This window comes from Lepus europaeus, chromosome X (assembly GCF_033115175.1).
Source record: "Lepus europaeus isolate LE1 chromosome X, mLepTim1.pri, whole genome shotgun sequence".
NCBI lineage: Eukaryota > Metazoa > Chordata > Mammalia > Lagomorpha > Leporidae > Lepus > Lepus europaeus.
Window position 1 is genome coordinate 128861583 of NC_084850.1, and position 15270 is coordinate 128876852.

At 43.3% G+C, this 15270-nt stretch overlaps 1 protein-coding gene across 5 annotated transcripts in view; it reads left to right on the top strand.

Annotated features, from left to right (window-relative positions):
- Positions 1 to 14801, top strand: part of MAP7D2 (MAP7 domain containing 2) — a 116351-nt gene extending 101550 nt beyond the window's left edge. For 4 of the 5 annotated variants that reach the window (XM_062183807.1, XM_062183809.1, XM_062183808.1 and 1 more), the window contains 7 exons: positions 3179 to 3401; positions 4344 to 4448; positions 6207 to 6263; positions 6991 to 7069; positions 7568 to 7754; positions 10200 to 10475; positions 13275 to 13362. In XM_062183807.1, coding sequence (XP_062039791.1) covers positions 3179 to 3401; positions 4344 to 4448; positions 6207 to 6263; positions 6991 to 7069; positions 7568 to 7754; positions 10200 to 10449 — 901 coding nt within the window. In that variant the 3' untranslated portion in view covers positions 10450 to 10475; positions 13275 to 13362. Of the gene's footprint in view, positions 1 to 3178; positions 3402 to 4343; positions 4449 to 6206; positions 6264 to 6990; positions 7070 to 7567; positions 7755 to 10199; positions 10476 to 13274 lie in introns of all 5 variants that reach the window. The other variant, XM_062183812.1, reaches the window with a different exon arrangement.
- Positions 14802 to 15270: the final 469 nt, after the last annotated feature.

Below are 15270 nucleotides of genomic sequence, written 5' to 3' on the forward strand. Positions count from 1 at the left end.
AGGACCATATGGGGGGGATGTTCAGTGCTCTTGGCACCTGGGAGACATGGCGAGGCTGTAAAAAGGCTATTGGTCTTGCAGTTCAGGAGATGAACAGACATTTTGGAGGGAAATTGTTGAGAAGAGGAGACATAAAGCAGCTTAAGAGAGGTAAGAGTGTGGAGGCCCTGAATATAAAGGGAAAGCAGGTGAGAAAAGATAAAGATGGTTCATTTGGATGCCTGAGATCTGTGTATTTTGGCAGGCCATGGAATTGTGCAAGTAGAAAGGTGAAGCTGGCAGAGGGGGCTAGGAGGAGGAACATGGAGTGGCAGGAGGATGTGGAATTCATAGCACACATGGTGGCGCTTGTGATCCTTTGCATCTAAGCAAAGGGAAAAGGGAGATTTTCTGAAAAGTAATCCTACAGAGAAGAGAAGTTTATGAAACTCAGATCAAGTCCCCTCTGTCTTCTCTACAAAGTGGTCTGGTGATACCATCAACAAAGAAGACAAACTAGGATGACAAAAATGAGAAAAGGTGGTGGCAGTTTGGACTGTTGGATCCAGGGGATGTGGATAAAATGCTGGCATGTGTCAGCTGAGACTAAGGGACACCGGGTTGCTGAACCCTGTTTGCACCTTTCTGTAACCAATGCTTGGCAGCTCAGGAAGGGCATGAGTCGTCCCTGTGACCACCAAAGCCTCGAGTTGAACATCAGAGTGATCTCTGTGCCACCTAAGAAATGCTGGGAAGGGGATCCGAAACTTGGAGGTCACTGAGAGAAAAGAGCGTAGTAGACACAAGTCAACTTCATGGCATTAACCAGAGACGGTCAAGGAGAAAAAGATGGAAGAATGTAGTGAGATGAGATTAAACAAGGTTAATGTTGATGGTTATGCCTTTTTAAAAATTGACTTTTAAGCACATAGGAATAAAGAAGAGACCAGTGAAGCCCACATACTCATCTACCAGATTGAACAAGCCAAAGTGGAGCACATGTCAGTGATATGAGCAAGGTACCACAGGGTGTGACAGAAGAGGGAGTGAAGATGAGAGGGCCATTATACAAAGACCCCCCACCAGTCACCAGTGACAGGGACAAAGAATACATCCATTAAGTACCAAATGATGACACTGATGCACAGTTTTATGGTATTTTTTACTTAGTCGGTGAGAAAGCAGGGATGGGCTTGGGGAATGACAGGATGGAGAGGGTAACATCATTGCACGTAGGTCTGGTGAACTCTAAAAGGAACTTAGTAATGATGGCAATGGCAGTGGACTGGTTGTGGCCTATGGCAGACGACTGGTGGGGAAAATGATGAAATAATATTCTCTCTGGTTTCTTAAGCAGGCAGAAAAACAATGTTCATCTTTGGAGAGGTTTGTGAGGGACCTGATTTCACATGGGGAAAGCCAATTTTTGCTTAATTTGAGAGAAGCAAGGTGTGGTTAAAGGAGAGAAATTTCCAAAAGGACAGGATTTCCATAGAGGTACCATGGAAAAGACAAGCAGGGGCTGAAGGCCTGTGGGGAGGGATTTATGTTTAGGGTGATAATGAGAATTACAGAGATTTAGGGGCCATAAGGGTATACTGTGTGTATATGTGTCTGGGCACCTCTGAGGTCCTGAAGGTAAAAATGGAAGAAACTGGATTCTCAGATCTGGGAGATGAAGATAACAGATCCTTTGTGAAGTAGTTTGTGCATTAATTTCTCTAAGACAATCATAGATCCTTTAAAAAAGGATAAGAAGTGAAACAATGCTGTGATTCACTTTTGGATAAATCTTGTTATCAACACAATTATTTTTTATAAGCCTGTGTTGGATGAGTTTCTTTCTGATTAGGTTCAATAAAGTTCTTCTCCAGAATATCTATGAATACTTTGAATTGTTTCACAGTGTTTGTAGGCACTGTGATCTCTGTTAACATAGGGCATGTTATCACTTACCATGATGGCTTTTATTTCTCTGATGATGCATAGGCTATTAGCTTCCATGATTCCTGAAGCTGACCATTAGGATGGAAGGATATTCTTTTTAAGTCTTGACCTGTTTATAACTATAAAACGACACCCCAATAAGTCAGTGACACATGCTTTCAAATAAAGGTAATTTCTAAAAACCATACAGATGTTTAGATTGTACTTAAGGACTTTGGAGGTTGGAGGGAGGATTTGTTTTAAATCATAAAATAAGCTAACATTTGAGAATCTTTTAGAACCAGGCATTCCCATGCACTGTTTCATTTAGCTTTCACAGTATTGCCATGGAGTAGTAGTATAACTATTCCCATTTTTTAAAATGGGCATCAGAAATGTTGAGTGACTTTCTAAGTGTGACACAGTGAATTGGCACAATCGGAATGCAGTTTAGGTCTTCCCCATACATCATATTACTAGTGATTACCCAAGGAAAGTAACTCACATGTGAGCAAGAAGAACATTAGAAATATAAAAATAAACCTTGCTTAGACTTTACAGAATTTTCCCTCACTACGGTTTATCATTACATCAGGAACCATTCATCTATAGATGAAAATGTGTAAACATCATTTGATTTTTTTTGGATAGCAAGAATAAAAGCCAAAATAGATTTTAAAGATTGCTGAAACAAATTGGAAATCATGCTTTGATTTCTGTATTAAATGTCAAATTTTGTTGAGTATTTTCTCCCATTTTCTGCTGCAGAAGTCATATACCAGTTAGAACCCAAAGTGAATTTTTTTGTGCTTTATAGTCCCTGCTCTTACATTGCTGGCTAGAACATTTGTGGCCATCGTGACACTTCCTATTTTATCTAGATTAACTTGATGTTAAATATTTATTCTGCTTAGTTTTTATCTTTAAGAATTATTAAAATAAGAATAATGGGGCGGCTTGACTTCTTGGCTTATTGTGGTAATTTCTAGATTGACTAGAGAGCATGTGTGTGTGTTCACTACAGCATATTTTCCAAATCAATACATCCTTAAGTCTTTGTGTTACACAATTAAAAATCAAGCCTGATTAATATTTTTGGTAACTATACAGGCAAATGGATTTCTGGGAAGGATGAATCATTTTATTAGGTGGATACGATTTCAAATGCATGTATTTGTTGATGTATTCAGCATTACTCTGCTGCCAGCACACAGTTCTTTGGCAGTTGCCTTTTGAGTGTGTCATCTTCTAACAACAATTATGTTCTCAAAAGGCTGGAGAGAGAAGAACTGAAAAGAAAGGCAGAAGAAGAAAGGCTTCGCCTAGAAGCAGCAGCCCGTAAGCAGGAAGAGGAAAAGAAGCAGCAGGAAGAAGAGAAAAGAAAGGCGGGAGAGGAAGCCAAGCGGAAGGCTGAGGAGGAGCTGCTGTTGAAAGAAAAGCAAGAACAAGAAAAGCAAGAAAAAGAAAAGCAAGAAAAAGCCATGATTGAAAAGCAGGTACTGCAGCTTCTCCTTGTTTTTCAAGGGCTTTAGTTGCTACTAGGAAAATCTTGTTAAATTTGAATGACTCAATATTTGACATTTTTTCTTAAACTGCTTGGGCTTGTTCTTAAATATAAGTTACTGAGACAGTCAAAGGGAAGTTGGTAATGCTTGTCATCTGTTGGTTTGGTTTCCCCAAAGGCAGACTCTGGGATAAGAATTTGGGTTCAGCACTTTTTTGGGGGAGGGAGTCCTAAGAAGCTGGTAGAGGACTGAAAGAAAAGTCAGTATCCGTGCACTGATGAGCGGATTACTATAGGCAGCTGGAATTCAAACCTTTTGAGACCCTCTTAAGAGGTTGTAGATAGGAGCAGGCATTGTGGTGTAGCAGGTAAAGCTTCTGCCCGCAATGCATGCATCCTATATGGGCACCAGTTAGAGACCTGGCTGCTCTACTTCCAATCCTGCTCCTTGCTAATGCGCCTGGGAAAGCAGTGGAGGATGGCCCAAGATATAAGATCTCACTCATTCTTCTTCTCTCTCTCAGATTCTGCCTTCAAATAAATAAAAATAAGCCTTTTTTTAAAAAGAGGCTGTAGATCATGGCTTAGAATTGTCCCTCTGTAGGATGAAGAAATGAGACTACTTAGTAGCTCCCATCCCTCACTGAAGAAGGTCGCTCCTTAAGGAATTAACTCCCCGAAACTTCTACCCACATGCACACTTTATGGCCAAAGTCTGCCCACAGACACTGAAAGATATCAGCCATCTGTGGGAACTGTCTGCAGGTGCTTTTGCATGGTGGACCAAGGGTACATGAATGAGGCCCAACTATGTCTTCTGTGTCACAAAACAGATTGTATAAATCCACATTGAATATCGGAGCAGGTGATAAGGTAAAGGAACATTTGCAAAGTCCAGGGAATTACTGTGCCTTGGTTTCCTTGTTTCTATCAGAAAGAAGCAGCAGAAGCAAAAGCCCAGGAGGCAGCTAAGCAGTTGCGTCTAGAAAGAGAACAGATCATGCTGCAGATTGAGCAGGAGCGACTGGAGAGAAAGAAGGTAAGGGATGAGGGATCAGGAGGATGTGGGATGAAGCAGGAGCAGGAAGGGCATCCAGTTCTGTTCCGCAGTGATGGGAGAGAGTGCTCTTAGAATTGTGAATGGAGGCCGGCGCCGCGGCTCACTAGGCTAATCCTCCGCCTTGCGGCGCCGGCACACCGGGTTCTAGTCCCGGTCAGGGCACCGATCCTGTCCCGGTTGCCCCTCTTCCAGGCCAGCTCTCTGCTGTGGCCAGGGAGTGCAGTGGAGGATGGCCCAAGTCCTTGGTCCCTGCACCTCATGGGAGACCAGGAGAAGCACCTGGCTCCTGCCATCGGATCAGCGCGGTGCGCCGGCCGCAGCGCGCCTACCGCGGCGGCCATTGGAGGGTGAACCAACGGCAAAAGGAAGACCTTTCTCTCTGTCTCTCTCTCACTGTCCACTCTGCCTGTCAAAAATAAAATTAAAAAAAAAAAAAAGAATTGTGAATGGAGGCAAGGATGTGGAGAGTGGTCACACCTTCTGTATCTTAGCTCTTCTCATCTTGGGGTCTGAGTTCCTGAGAGATTAGTGTTTAAAGCTCTATTGTAATGATGGATTTGTCTATTTCTCCTCTCAGTTCTATCATTTTTTGTTTCAAAGTATACAAATACTTTGAAGCCCCATTGTTAAGTAAATATACATTACAGGTTATTATATTTTTCCTGTTCAATTGACCCCTTTATCATGAAATGGCCTTCTTTATCTCTAGAAATACTTCTTGTCTTAAAATTTGCCTTTGCGGGGCCGGCACTGTGACGTAGTAGGTTAATCCTCCGCCTGCGGCGCTGGCATCCCATATGGGCGCCAGTACTGGTCCTGGCTGCTCCACTTCCAATCCAGCTCTCTGCTGTGGCCTGGGAAAGCAGTTGAAGATGGCCCTAGTGCTTGGGCCCCTGCACCCGCATGGGAGACTGGGAAGAAGCACCTGGCTCCTGGTTTCAGATTGGCGTAGCTCCGGCCGTTGCGGCCATTTGGGGAATGAACCAACGGAAGGAAGACCTTTCTCTCTATCTCTCCCTTTCACTGTCTGTAACTCTACCTCTCAAATAAATAAATAAAAATAAAATAAAATAAAAAAATTTGCCTTTGTGACCTTTCTATGATTAGTATCTGCATAATAGATTTTTACATCCTTTTGCTTTAAACTGTATTTCTTTATAGGTATATCTCCTGTAAGCAGTATATATTTTCAGGATTTATTTTAATCTAGTTTGACAGTATTTTTCTTTTGATTGGGATGTTTGTTCCATTTAAATTTAATGTACATATAGATAAAGTTGGGTTTAAGGAAGTGGCTGATTATAAAGGTCCATTATGTGTCCTGGGCCCTGCTTTGGGTTTGTTTTGCTATAGGTCTAGGATCTGGGAGACCAGCATGTGGGCTGCCCTCCTGAGCTGCACCCCAACTTTGCTTTCTGGAGGTTGTTCCCCTTGAACAGTGGGTGATGATTTGTTAGTTTATAGTGAACCTAAGAAGAGGAAGAAGAAAGATGGGCTATGAGTTAAATGTTGATTCTTAGATATACACTGCTTCACTTCTCAAGCATTTGACAGTGTGTGTAGGGCCAGAGGTGGACATCTGCAAAAACCCATGGAAAACCTTTTTGTACTTTTTGTCTTCTGCTGACATTTGTCTTGTATGAGTTTTCTGAGAAATGTGGAATTGCCTATAGATCCAGCTACTTGTATATGTTTTTGGTCTGATGGACATATTACTTGATTCTTTTTGCTTTCCAGAGGATAGATGAAATCATGAAGAGAACAAGGAAGAGTGATGTATCTGTAGAAGTAAAGGTAGGAATTCAGTTGTCCATTTTAATAGTTTATGCACTGACTAGAAAAGGAGAGCAGGATAATACACTGAATGAAATTGTAGGTCTCAGAATTAGCCAGAAAAAATGGACTCTACCTTCTTTGTTCCTGACTAGGTTAAGGAGTATATTTGTGCCTAAAAGGGAATTTTTCAGTTTCAGTTATGTGAAAGAGCTCAGAGAAATAAGGGTGGGGTGGCAGGAAGAGCCACCTTGGCCCTTGAATAAAAAGGAGATATGATAGCAAGAAATTACCATAAAACAGGATGATGCTCCAGTAGGGCTCCAAATATACTCTGATGCTTTTAAAAAGCACTTTGGGACTGGTGCTGTGGTGCAGCGGGTTGAAGCCCCAGTCTGCAGCGCTGGCATCCCATATGGGCGCCGGTTGGAGACCTGGCTGCTCCACTTCCGATCCAGTTCTCTGCTATGGCCTGGGAAAGCAGTAGAAGATGGCCCAAGTCCTTGGGCCCTGCACCCATGCGGGAGACCTGGAAGAAGCTCCTGGCTCCTGCCATTGTGGCCAATTGAGGAGTGAACCAGCAGATGGAAGACACTCCCCCCCCCCACCTTTCTGCCTGTCTCTCCTACGCTCGCTGTGTAACTCTGACTTTCAAGTGAATAAATGAATCTTAAAAAAAAAAGCACTTCAAAAAATTCTGTATAACATCAGCCTTCCCTTTTGTCATCCACCATCTGTTTGGTTTCAGAAAGAAGAACCCAAAATAGAGATTCAGCCTCCTGTGTATGTGGAAAATAAGATAAAACCAGTTGTCCCCAACAAAATAGGTGAGCGATGTGTGCTGTTTGGGTTCTTCCTTTCAGCGGTGAGCGGTCAGAAGATTTCTGGTAGGGAAAGCATCTTTGAATCCCCAGAGTGACTGTCAGCAGGGCCCTGCAGTTTTCCCTTCTGGGGCGTCTCCTCAGCACAGGGCTGTCAGCTCCATTTGAGAACCACAGGGTTCCTCAGTTACTCTAACAACCCCAGCGTCAGAGGCCTGCTCTCTGCTGGCCTAGGGTGCTTTTCAGGGGCCTGACTGCTGCTCAGGTTTTATTGAGACGTGGCTCTGCTCTTCTCCAGGGCCTCCACACACATGCTGATGATGTAACTGGTTCTCTTCCCCTGTGTGAAGCTGATGATGTGGATTATTTGTGGTTCTTTACACAAAAGATGTTGCACTGTCGGTGATGCAAAGGATTAAATGAACTGTCTTGACGTGTATTTCCTGTTGTTTCATTGTTGTGGATATTTTATGATTGACATGAGAACTTTGTGTTCTCAATCAGAAATCAGTGGGTTGAACACCTGCCAGGAAGTTGATGGCATAGGGCACACTGCCCCAGAAACTTTTCCTCAAGACATTTTCTCAAATGGGATTAAACCAGTTGGGGGACTCGTCCTTCTGGATGCCCTTGATGGAAAATCAAACAGTTTAGATGATTCAACTGAAGAAGTTCAGTCTATGGATGTGAGGTATGTCAACTTTTTTGCATTTCATTAAGCTTTACTACTTCTCTAAACACTGCCACTGTCCTTTAAATTGGTTTCTTCATCTTATACAATGAAGTCACCTAAAGCGGGTTTGGTTGACAGTACAGGAAAGCTATCAGCAGTATAATGCCAGTGTCTCGGGTTAGATTTCCTAGAAGCAGAGCCTGGAATAGAGTTTCTAGGCACGTGGTTTATTGGAGGAGAACCCTCAGGAGAAAGGAGAGGGAGGGAAGTCACCAAGCAAACATCCTATATGGAGCTCTGGAGGATGACTTTCCATCCAAGTATTGTCAGATTAAGAATAAGGGAGGTGGCTTTTGCACCACTGTGTCTGTCAGTCATTTGCTGTGCCCCCAACCCCCACCCCAGGGTAGGAGATGCAGGTCAAATGTTGTGGACACAGGGTCCCCCATCAGCCAAAGGTGGTTGTCCGGAGGAAAGGTGACAACTTTTGGGTCCTGAGCAGTCAGTTCTCTCTGAGGTGGGGTAGCAGAATGGGGGTAGGTATTGGATGCATAAAGGTAAAAGGGTATCTGCGTGAGACACCAACAGGGTCCACTGTGCCCTGTGTCTCGTGTTTAATAAACTTGTCATTGGAGGCTTAGTAAAGGAATTGATTGGCTTCCAGATCCCAAAATCTTCAGGAATTCTTAAACTTGTATTATACTTGTAGATGACATGACCTGGGAATGACTGGGACAGAGACATTGGAACGGACAGCTTTGGGAAAAGCATTTGGAGTGCGGGTTGGCTGTCTCAGTCAGGAGGGAATGACAGTATTTTGTAAAAACTCTGCCAGAGTTCCAGCCTGCTAGAGCTTAACCTCTTCCTGGCTCTGAGTTCTCAGCTTTGTACCTGCGTAGGTCTGTGCTTGCTTCCTGTAGCATGCTGTTTCTAGGTACCCACCTCATCTACCCTGGATTTGAGCCAGACACGTGAAAATCCAGGATCCAACAGACCCATTACCAGTAGAGCAGTTCCTGTGCAGACTGAGAGTAGGCACATTGAGCTCTTAGCTGGATCTTCTACCTGCCATCCCCCGCATTGTGACATCACAGCAGGCTTACCTTACTGGTGCTACTTTGCCCCCAGTAGAAAATAACTCTGGCACCTTAAGGGTTAACACAACATGTCCTCACCCCCATATTAAGCCAGCCATGCCTGTTTTATGTTTTAGGGGAGGGAGAGAGGGGTAAGACATGGCACCACTGGCCCAGCATTCAAGAAAGTGAAAGGGCTTTCTGTGTTAACTGTGTTCTCACTTTTGCCACCTCTTAATTTAGAGAGAGGTAACTTCTAGAGGCATACTGTCTTCCCCATGCTCTGATCAATTGTTCATTGTGGAGAATGGAAGTGGAGAAAGGGGCAGATGTAGCTGGTGTTTCTGCTAATGAGGCAGTGTGCCCAGCCTCTGGATATCCCAGTGGTGTTAGGTCAGCTTCTGCCCCTTAACCAGGCGTAGGTGCCAGGGAGATAGAGCTTCTGAGCTTCTGCAGGTCAGCTGGTTTTTCTAGATTCTTCTCCAAGATCTTGTCAAGGAGGAAAAGAAGCTGGCAGCAGCCTTACTCTGACTGTTAAGGGACATCTGGGGACAGGCCCTCAATTCCCAGCCTACCATTCTGTGCCTGGATTAGCTCTTGGTAGGCCTGTAACTGATAAAGTGGGTGAAATGCCTCCTTTCATCTCTAGGGATAGAGGTGGGACAGAGAAAACCAGGCTGAGCTGGGTAGGAGCTGGATAAGTCAGGGTGGATTGAAAGCCTGGTTTTACAGAGGAAGCAGTGAGATTCACTCTGCAGATGACTAGATGGATGTTACCTTAACTGAGCACTTCCTTTGGGCGGTTCCACATAAACTTTCCAGCATGAGCTCATTCATACTCACAGGAGCCCTGGTAGGAATAAATGATGCTAGAATTCTTCCCATTTTACAAGGGAGGAAACAGCCAGGAGGGCACCCAGGAAAAGCAGCTTCTCCAAGGTGGCACTGCCAGAAATGCAGCACATGAACCCCACCTGCCCCTCACTGTTCCCTTCCTCACTTTCTGTTGAACTTTCAGCATTTGCCCTCTGTTTGAATGTCTTGTTTTGAAGGTTCTGGAAATGCCTTGCTTCTCCGTATAGAATGCTAGTGCCTCTGGGGTTTCTTCCTTTTACCCTTTGGCTTTCACAGCCCTGCTTAATCTGCTTCCCTTGTTCTCATCCTTGGAGGCATAACTTCACAAATGTGAACCCTATTTTTTTACAGTGTATTACACTGTAAAAAATATATGTTCTAGAAGAGTATTTTAACACAGTATTACACATGGAATAATAGGATAAATATGTTGTACTTAGTTCTCATGTTTCTCTCTCCCTCTCTCTCTCTCTCTCTCTCTCTCTCTCTCTCTCTCTGTGGCATATATGTCTATGTCTGTCCTGTTTACTAGTCCTGTTTCAAAAGAAGAACTTATATCCATACCAGAGTTTTCACCAGTGAATGAAATGATTCCTGGGGTGTCTCTAGACCAAAATGGAACTGGTAATGCCCGTGCACTTCAAGATCTCTTAGATTTCACTGGGCCCCCCATGTTCCCCAAGCGATCCAGTGAAAATCTCAGCCTGGATGACTGTAATAAAAACCTTATTGAAGGATTTAACAGTCCTGGCCAAGAAACTACTCTGAACACCTTCTGTTGACTAACGCAGCATCCCTTTAATGAAAGGTACAGTCTTTTGATCTTATTCTAAATCTCCAGCTGGGGTTTGTAAAGATAGGATTGGTATCGCTGAGCCTTCTGGATGGTCAATCTATGTGAAAACTACAAACACAAATATATTATGGCATATACTGTGGCATATATAAGAACTGAGATAACTTTCAAGTAGTTCTTTTGTATGGGAGTCTTCAACACTGTGCCTGAGCTGCCTGCCCCTGCCTTCTAGGGTGTGTGGACAGGGAGGTTGAGAAGCACTGGCTCAAGGCTCAAGGTTCAACCACTCCCTGACTAGAGTAGCACCTTTTTTAAAAAGATTTATTTATTTATTTGAAAAGCAGAGTTACAGAGAGGCAGAGGCAGAGAGAGGGAGAAGTCTTCCATCTGCTGCTTCACTCCCCAAATGGCCACAATGGCTGGAGCTCGGCCAATCTGAAGCCAGGAGCCAGGAGCTTCTTCTGGGTCTCCCACGAGGATGCAGGGGCCCAAGGACTTGGGCCATCTTCTACTGCTTTCCCAGGCCATAGCAGAGAGCTAGACCAGAAGTGGAGCAGCCAGGACTTGAACCAGCACCTATGTGGGATGCGAACACTGCAGGCTGCGGCTTTACCTGCTATGCCACAGTGCCAGCCGGCCCCGAGTAGCACCTTTTTTAAAGCCAAGGAGAGATTGCTCTAATGGTGTTGCAAGTAAAATACATTTCCATCCTTAGTTTCCTCAGTGATATCCCACATTTCTTCTAGAATCATTGATAAACATTGAGGAATGTTGAACCATATGATCTACTGTTCTGTTGATTCTTCCAAAGCAGACATCAGTTCTTTGGTCATACCTGAGGGAGGCAAAGGAGAACTGCCACCTGCAACACCAGCATCCCATATGGGCACCAGTTCAAATCCTAGCTGCTGCACTTCCAATCTAGCGCCCTGCTAATGGCCTGGAAAAAGCAGTGAAAGATGGCCCAAGCATTTGGGCCCCTCTCACCCATGTGTGGGAGACTTGGAAGAAGCTCCTGGCTCCCCTGGCTTCAGCCTGGCCCAGTCCCAGCCATTGTGGCCATCTAGGGAGTGAACTAGTGGATGGAAGATCCTCTGTGTGTCTGTCTGCCCCTCTCTCTGTGTAACTCTGACTTTCAAATTTAAAAAGATTTATTTATTTATTTATTTATTTGAAAGTCAGAATTACAGAGAGAGAGGAAGAGACAGAGAGAGAGAAGGGAGAGATCTTCCATCCATTGGTTTACTCCCCAAATGACCAGAACTGCCAGGGCTGGGCCAGGCCAAAGCCAGGAGCTTCTTTCAGGTCTCTCATGTGGGTGCAGGGGCCCAAGGACTTAGGCTATCTTCCACTGCTTTCCCAGGTGCATTAGCAGGGATCTGGATCAGAAGTGGAGCAGCCAGAACTGGAAGCAGCACCCATATGGGATGCCAGCACTGCAGACAGCAGCTTGATCCACTGCACCACAGCGCTGTCTCCTCACCACATCCTTTTATAGCTTAATTCCAAGTGGTATTCCTATGTCAAACTCTTTTTAAAAATATTTGTTTATTTATTTATTTGAAAGAGAGAGGTGGGGAATCTTCCATCTGCTGGTTCACTCCTGAAATGGCTGCAAAGGCCAGGCTGAAGCCAGGAGTCAGGAGCTTCTTCTGGATCTCCCACATGGGTGCAGGGCCCAAATATTTGGGCCATCCTCTTCTGCTATCCCAGGCACATTAGCAGGAAGCTGGATTGGAAGTGGAACAGCCAGTCTCAAACCAGTGCCCAGATGGGATGCTAGCATTGCAGGCAGTGGCTTTACCTGCTATAACACAGCGCCAGTCCCTCATGTCAAACTTTTAAAAACATTTTTATATTCATAGCATTCTTTGTCACTTTATATTTTATGATGCTCTACTCCTGTAGTAAGAAAAATTTGACTCCTGAAATGATTTAATGTAACCTTTTTAATTCTCAGATGAGGAAATAGGTTGGGGAGATCCCATTGCCAAGGTCACTGTGTTTCATGTACTTATTTGTATCTGACCTCAACTCTTGCCTGTTGACAGACTTTAGAATATACTTTTCTTGGTTCTCTGGAAGGTGGTTGCAGTCTTTTGATATGTGAGGGAAAAGCATGACAAATGAATTGAGGGTGAACTGTATCCCTGGTTTGGAAAAGCAGCTGCCTTCTTGGATACTGAAAACATTGATTCATCTGAGAATTATTTTTCTCCCACAGTTCCATGGCTTATGGAGCAGTCTATTTTGTGGTTAACATACCTTGATTTAATTAGTTTCCCTTGCGTTCACTTACCTCACTATCCAATAAGAACCAGAAAATCCACAAAATTTAGGAGAGTATCCATAGGTCTTCAGATTTATTTCCTACATCTCTAAAAGAATTGCAAAATGCTTGTCCAAAAAGAAAAAAGATCTTGACTAAATCATTTTATTCACACTACTTACATATTTTCATTTTTTATTTAATCTAGTTCTCAAATTTTCAAGTGTATTAGGGGGCATATGGAAATGTATTGGTGGTTTTTGTTGTCACAATGGTTGGAGGCATTCTGAAGGCAAAGCTTAAAACGTTAACATCTGCAGGTTTTAGGAAAGTCTCAAACAAGGAAAATTTGACCCACCTAAAAGAATAATCCTATGTCAAATATTGTTTGTTCTCTGTTGAGAAATACTGTATGAGCCAATGAAAATAGAGAGACAGTGAGTAACATACTTTGTGTCAGTGAGAAAGAATAGAGGCTACAAACTGCAAAATACTCAGTTTCTTCATTAACTGTACCTGGTTTTGTTTTCTAATTAACACAGGTGGTGTTTGGAAGCTGTGAAGCTCCTTGTGTCATCTGAAGAAGCTGCTGTCATCCTTAACCTCTGGATTCCCAGCTATTAGATGGGAATGTAACTGTCTTCCTAGGTAGTATGTCAAACACTGGCCACTCTTGGTAGAAACCTTGAGACTTCCGCCTTGTTGGGCTTTAGCAGTTTCACTTTACAGTACTATTTACAAGCTTCTGCTGCTGCTAAGGCACTTCCTGTACTTCTCTATTATGGTAGTGCTCTCTGAATAACCTGAGTGATTCGAGCTCAGAAATCCTCTTTATAGCCATGCTTCTTCCCAAAGTTGGAGCACATCAACATTTAGATGTCTTTTTCCATAAAATATTCTAGACATTTGCCCAAACTCTAGTTAAAGATATACTCAACTTGGGCTGCGTATCTCCCTGTCTTTGTTTAGAAGGAGACATTCAGGAGCTTTCTCCCCTCCCCTAAGCTGCGTTGGCATGGGGGTTTCTCTGTTGAAAGGTGCCATCAAGAAGCCTTTTTTATTATTAAGCTTTGCCACCTGCAAAATGCATTGCCTCACATTACTCTTTTGGGGGTTAAAGTAATAAGTCTGGTTGAGTAAGGAAGTAAGCAGTATGTAATAATTTCTGTTCTCTTAGGTATATTCTTATATACATGGGCAACTGAATCTAGCCAGAAGCCTTTCATGTCACACCTAAAAATCTGCAAGCTGTAGTCCCACACTATCAAGTGGCTGTCCAACTGAGCAAATCATGTGTCTCATGTGCAGGTGGCTAGTTTTCCTGTTTTTGCTATTTATCTATTGGGTCTTGGGGGTTTTAATTGTTTGTTTGCTCCTGTGCTTGCTCAACTATGATGAAACCAGGCAAAAATGAAAATCATAGTGCTCTGGAAGAAGAGGACCTCAATTTGTCTCAGTATATCACTTTGAGAGACTATAACATGAAGAAAAAATTGAATAGGGATAAAAATTATACTAGAATGTATACTCTGCAAATTTTATGCCATATAATGCTGTTTTCTAAATTTTGTTTCTGGTGAAATGTGACTCAGCTTAAATGACCTTTTCTTAATTGAAGCTTTTTTTTTTTTTGACTTCTGTAGTAAAGAGTTTGGAAAGATCTATAGTTCTGAGGGAAGTTTGCAACCCGGAGATATGAAGAAGTCTCAATAGTAATCTTATTCATGTGCTCTTAAAGCCAGCTATAGTTTAAAATTATATCAGTTATGGAAACTTGTGTATGTCTGTGTATGTGTATATACTAAATAAAAATACATGTGCCTCCCTTAATGCAGTGCCACTGATCTTGATGAATATCAAGGTGAAAATCCCTTTTATGACAAGCACACAGAAAAGATAGCATGGTCTGATTTTCAAAATATGCCTTGCCATTTTTCTTAGAGCTTTATTTTGCTAAATGTCCCATTTGTTGTGATCTGTTGTACCTCATAGCACCATTTTCACTGTGGTAATGCCTCATTTGCATGATGTATACATTCTGTCTAAATGTGAAATACATTTTCATTGAAGAGTCTAATGGCTTGCTAGTAGTGTCTTGTTTGTTTCTGTAAGCTCCATGAAGAAGTGCACTGAAACCAAACCAGGTGGGTGTTTTTAAATATTAAAGCACAGAGCTCCGCCCTGGTCTTACCATGTGAGTAGCAGAGGCCCAAGCACTTGGGCCATCTTCTGCTGCTTTCCCAGGTGCATTAGAGGGAGCTGGATCAGAAGCAGAGCAGCAAGGAGTTGGACCTGTACTCTGATATGGGATGCCAGCATCGCAAGCAGCAACTTAACCCACTTTGCCACAATACCCGCCCCCAAGCCGACATTTTGAAACTCTTGTAGAGGAGCAGACATTAGCCTAGTGGTTAGGACATGCAAAGCCCACTTTCGGAGTACCTGGGTTTGATTCCTGACTCCCCTCCTGGATCCAGCTTCCTGCTAATGAAGAACCTTGGAGGCAGTGGTTATGACTCAAGTAATTGGGTTCCTGCC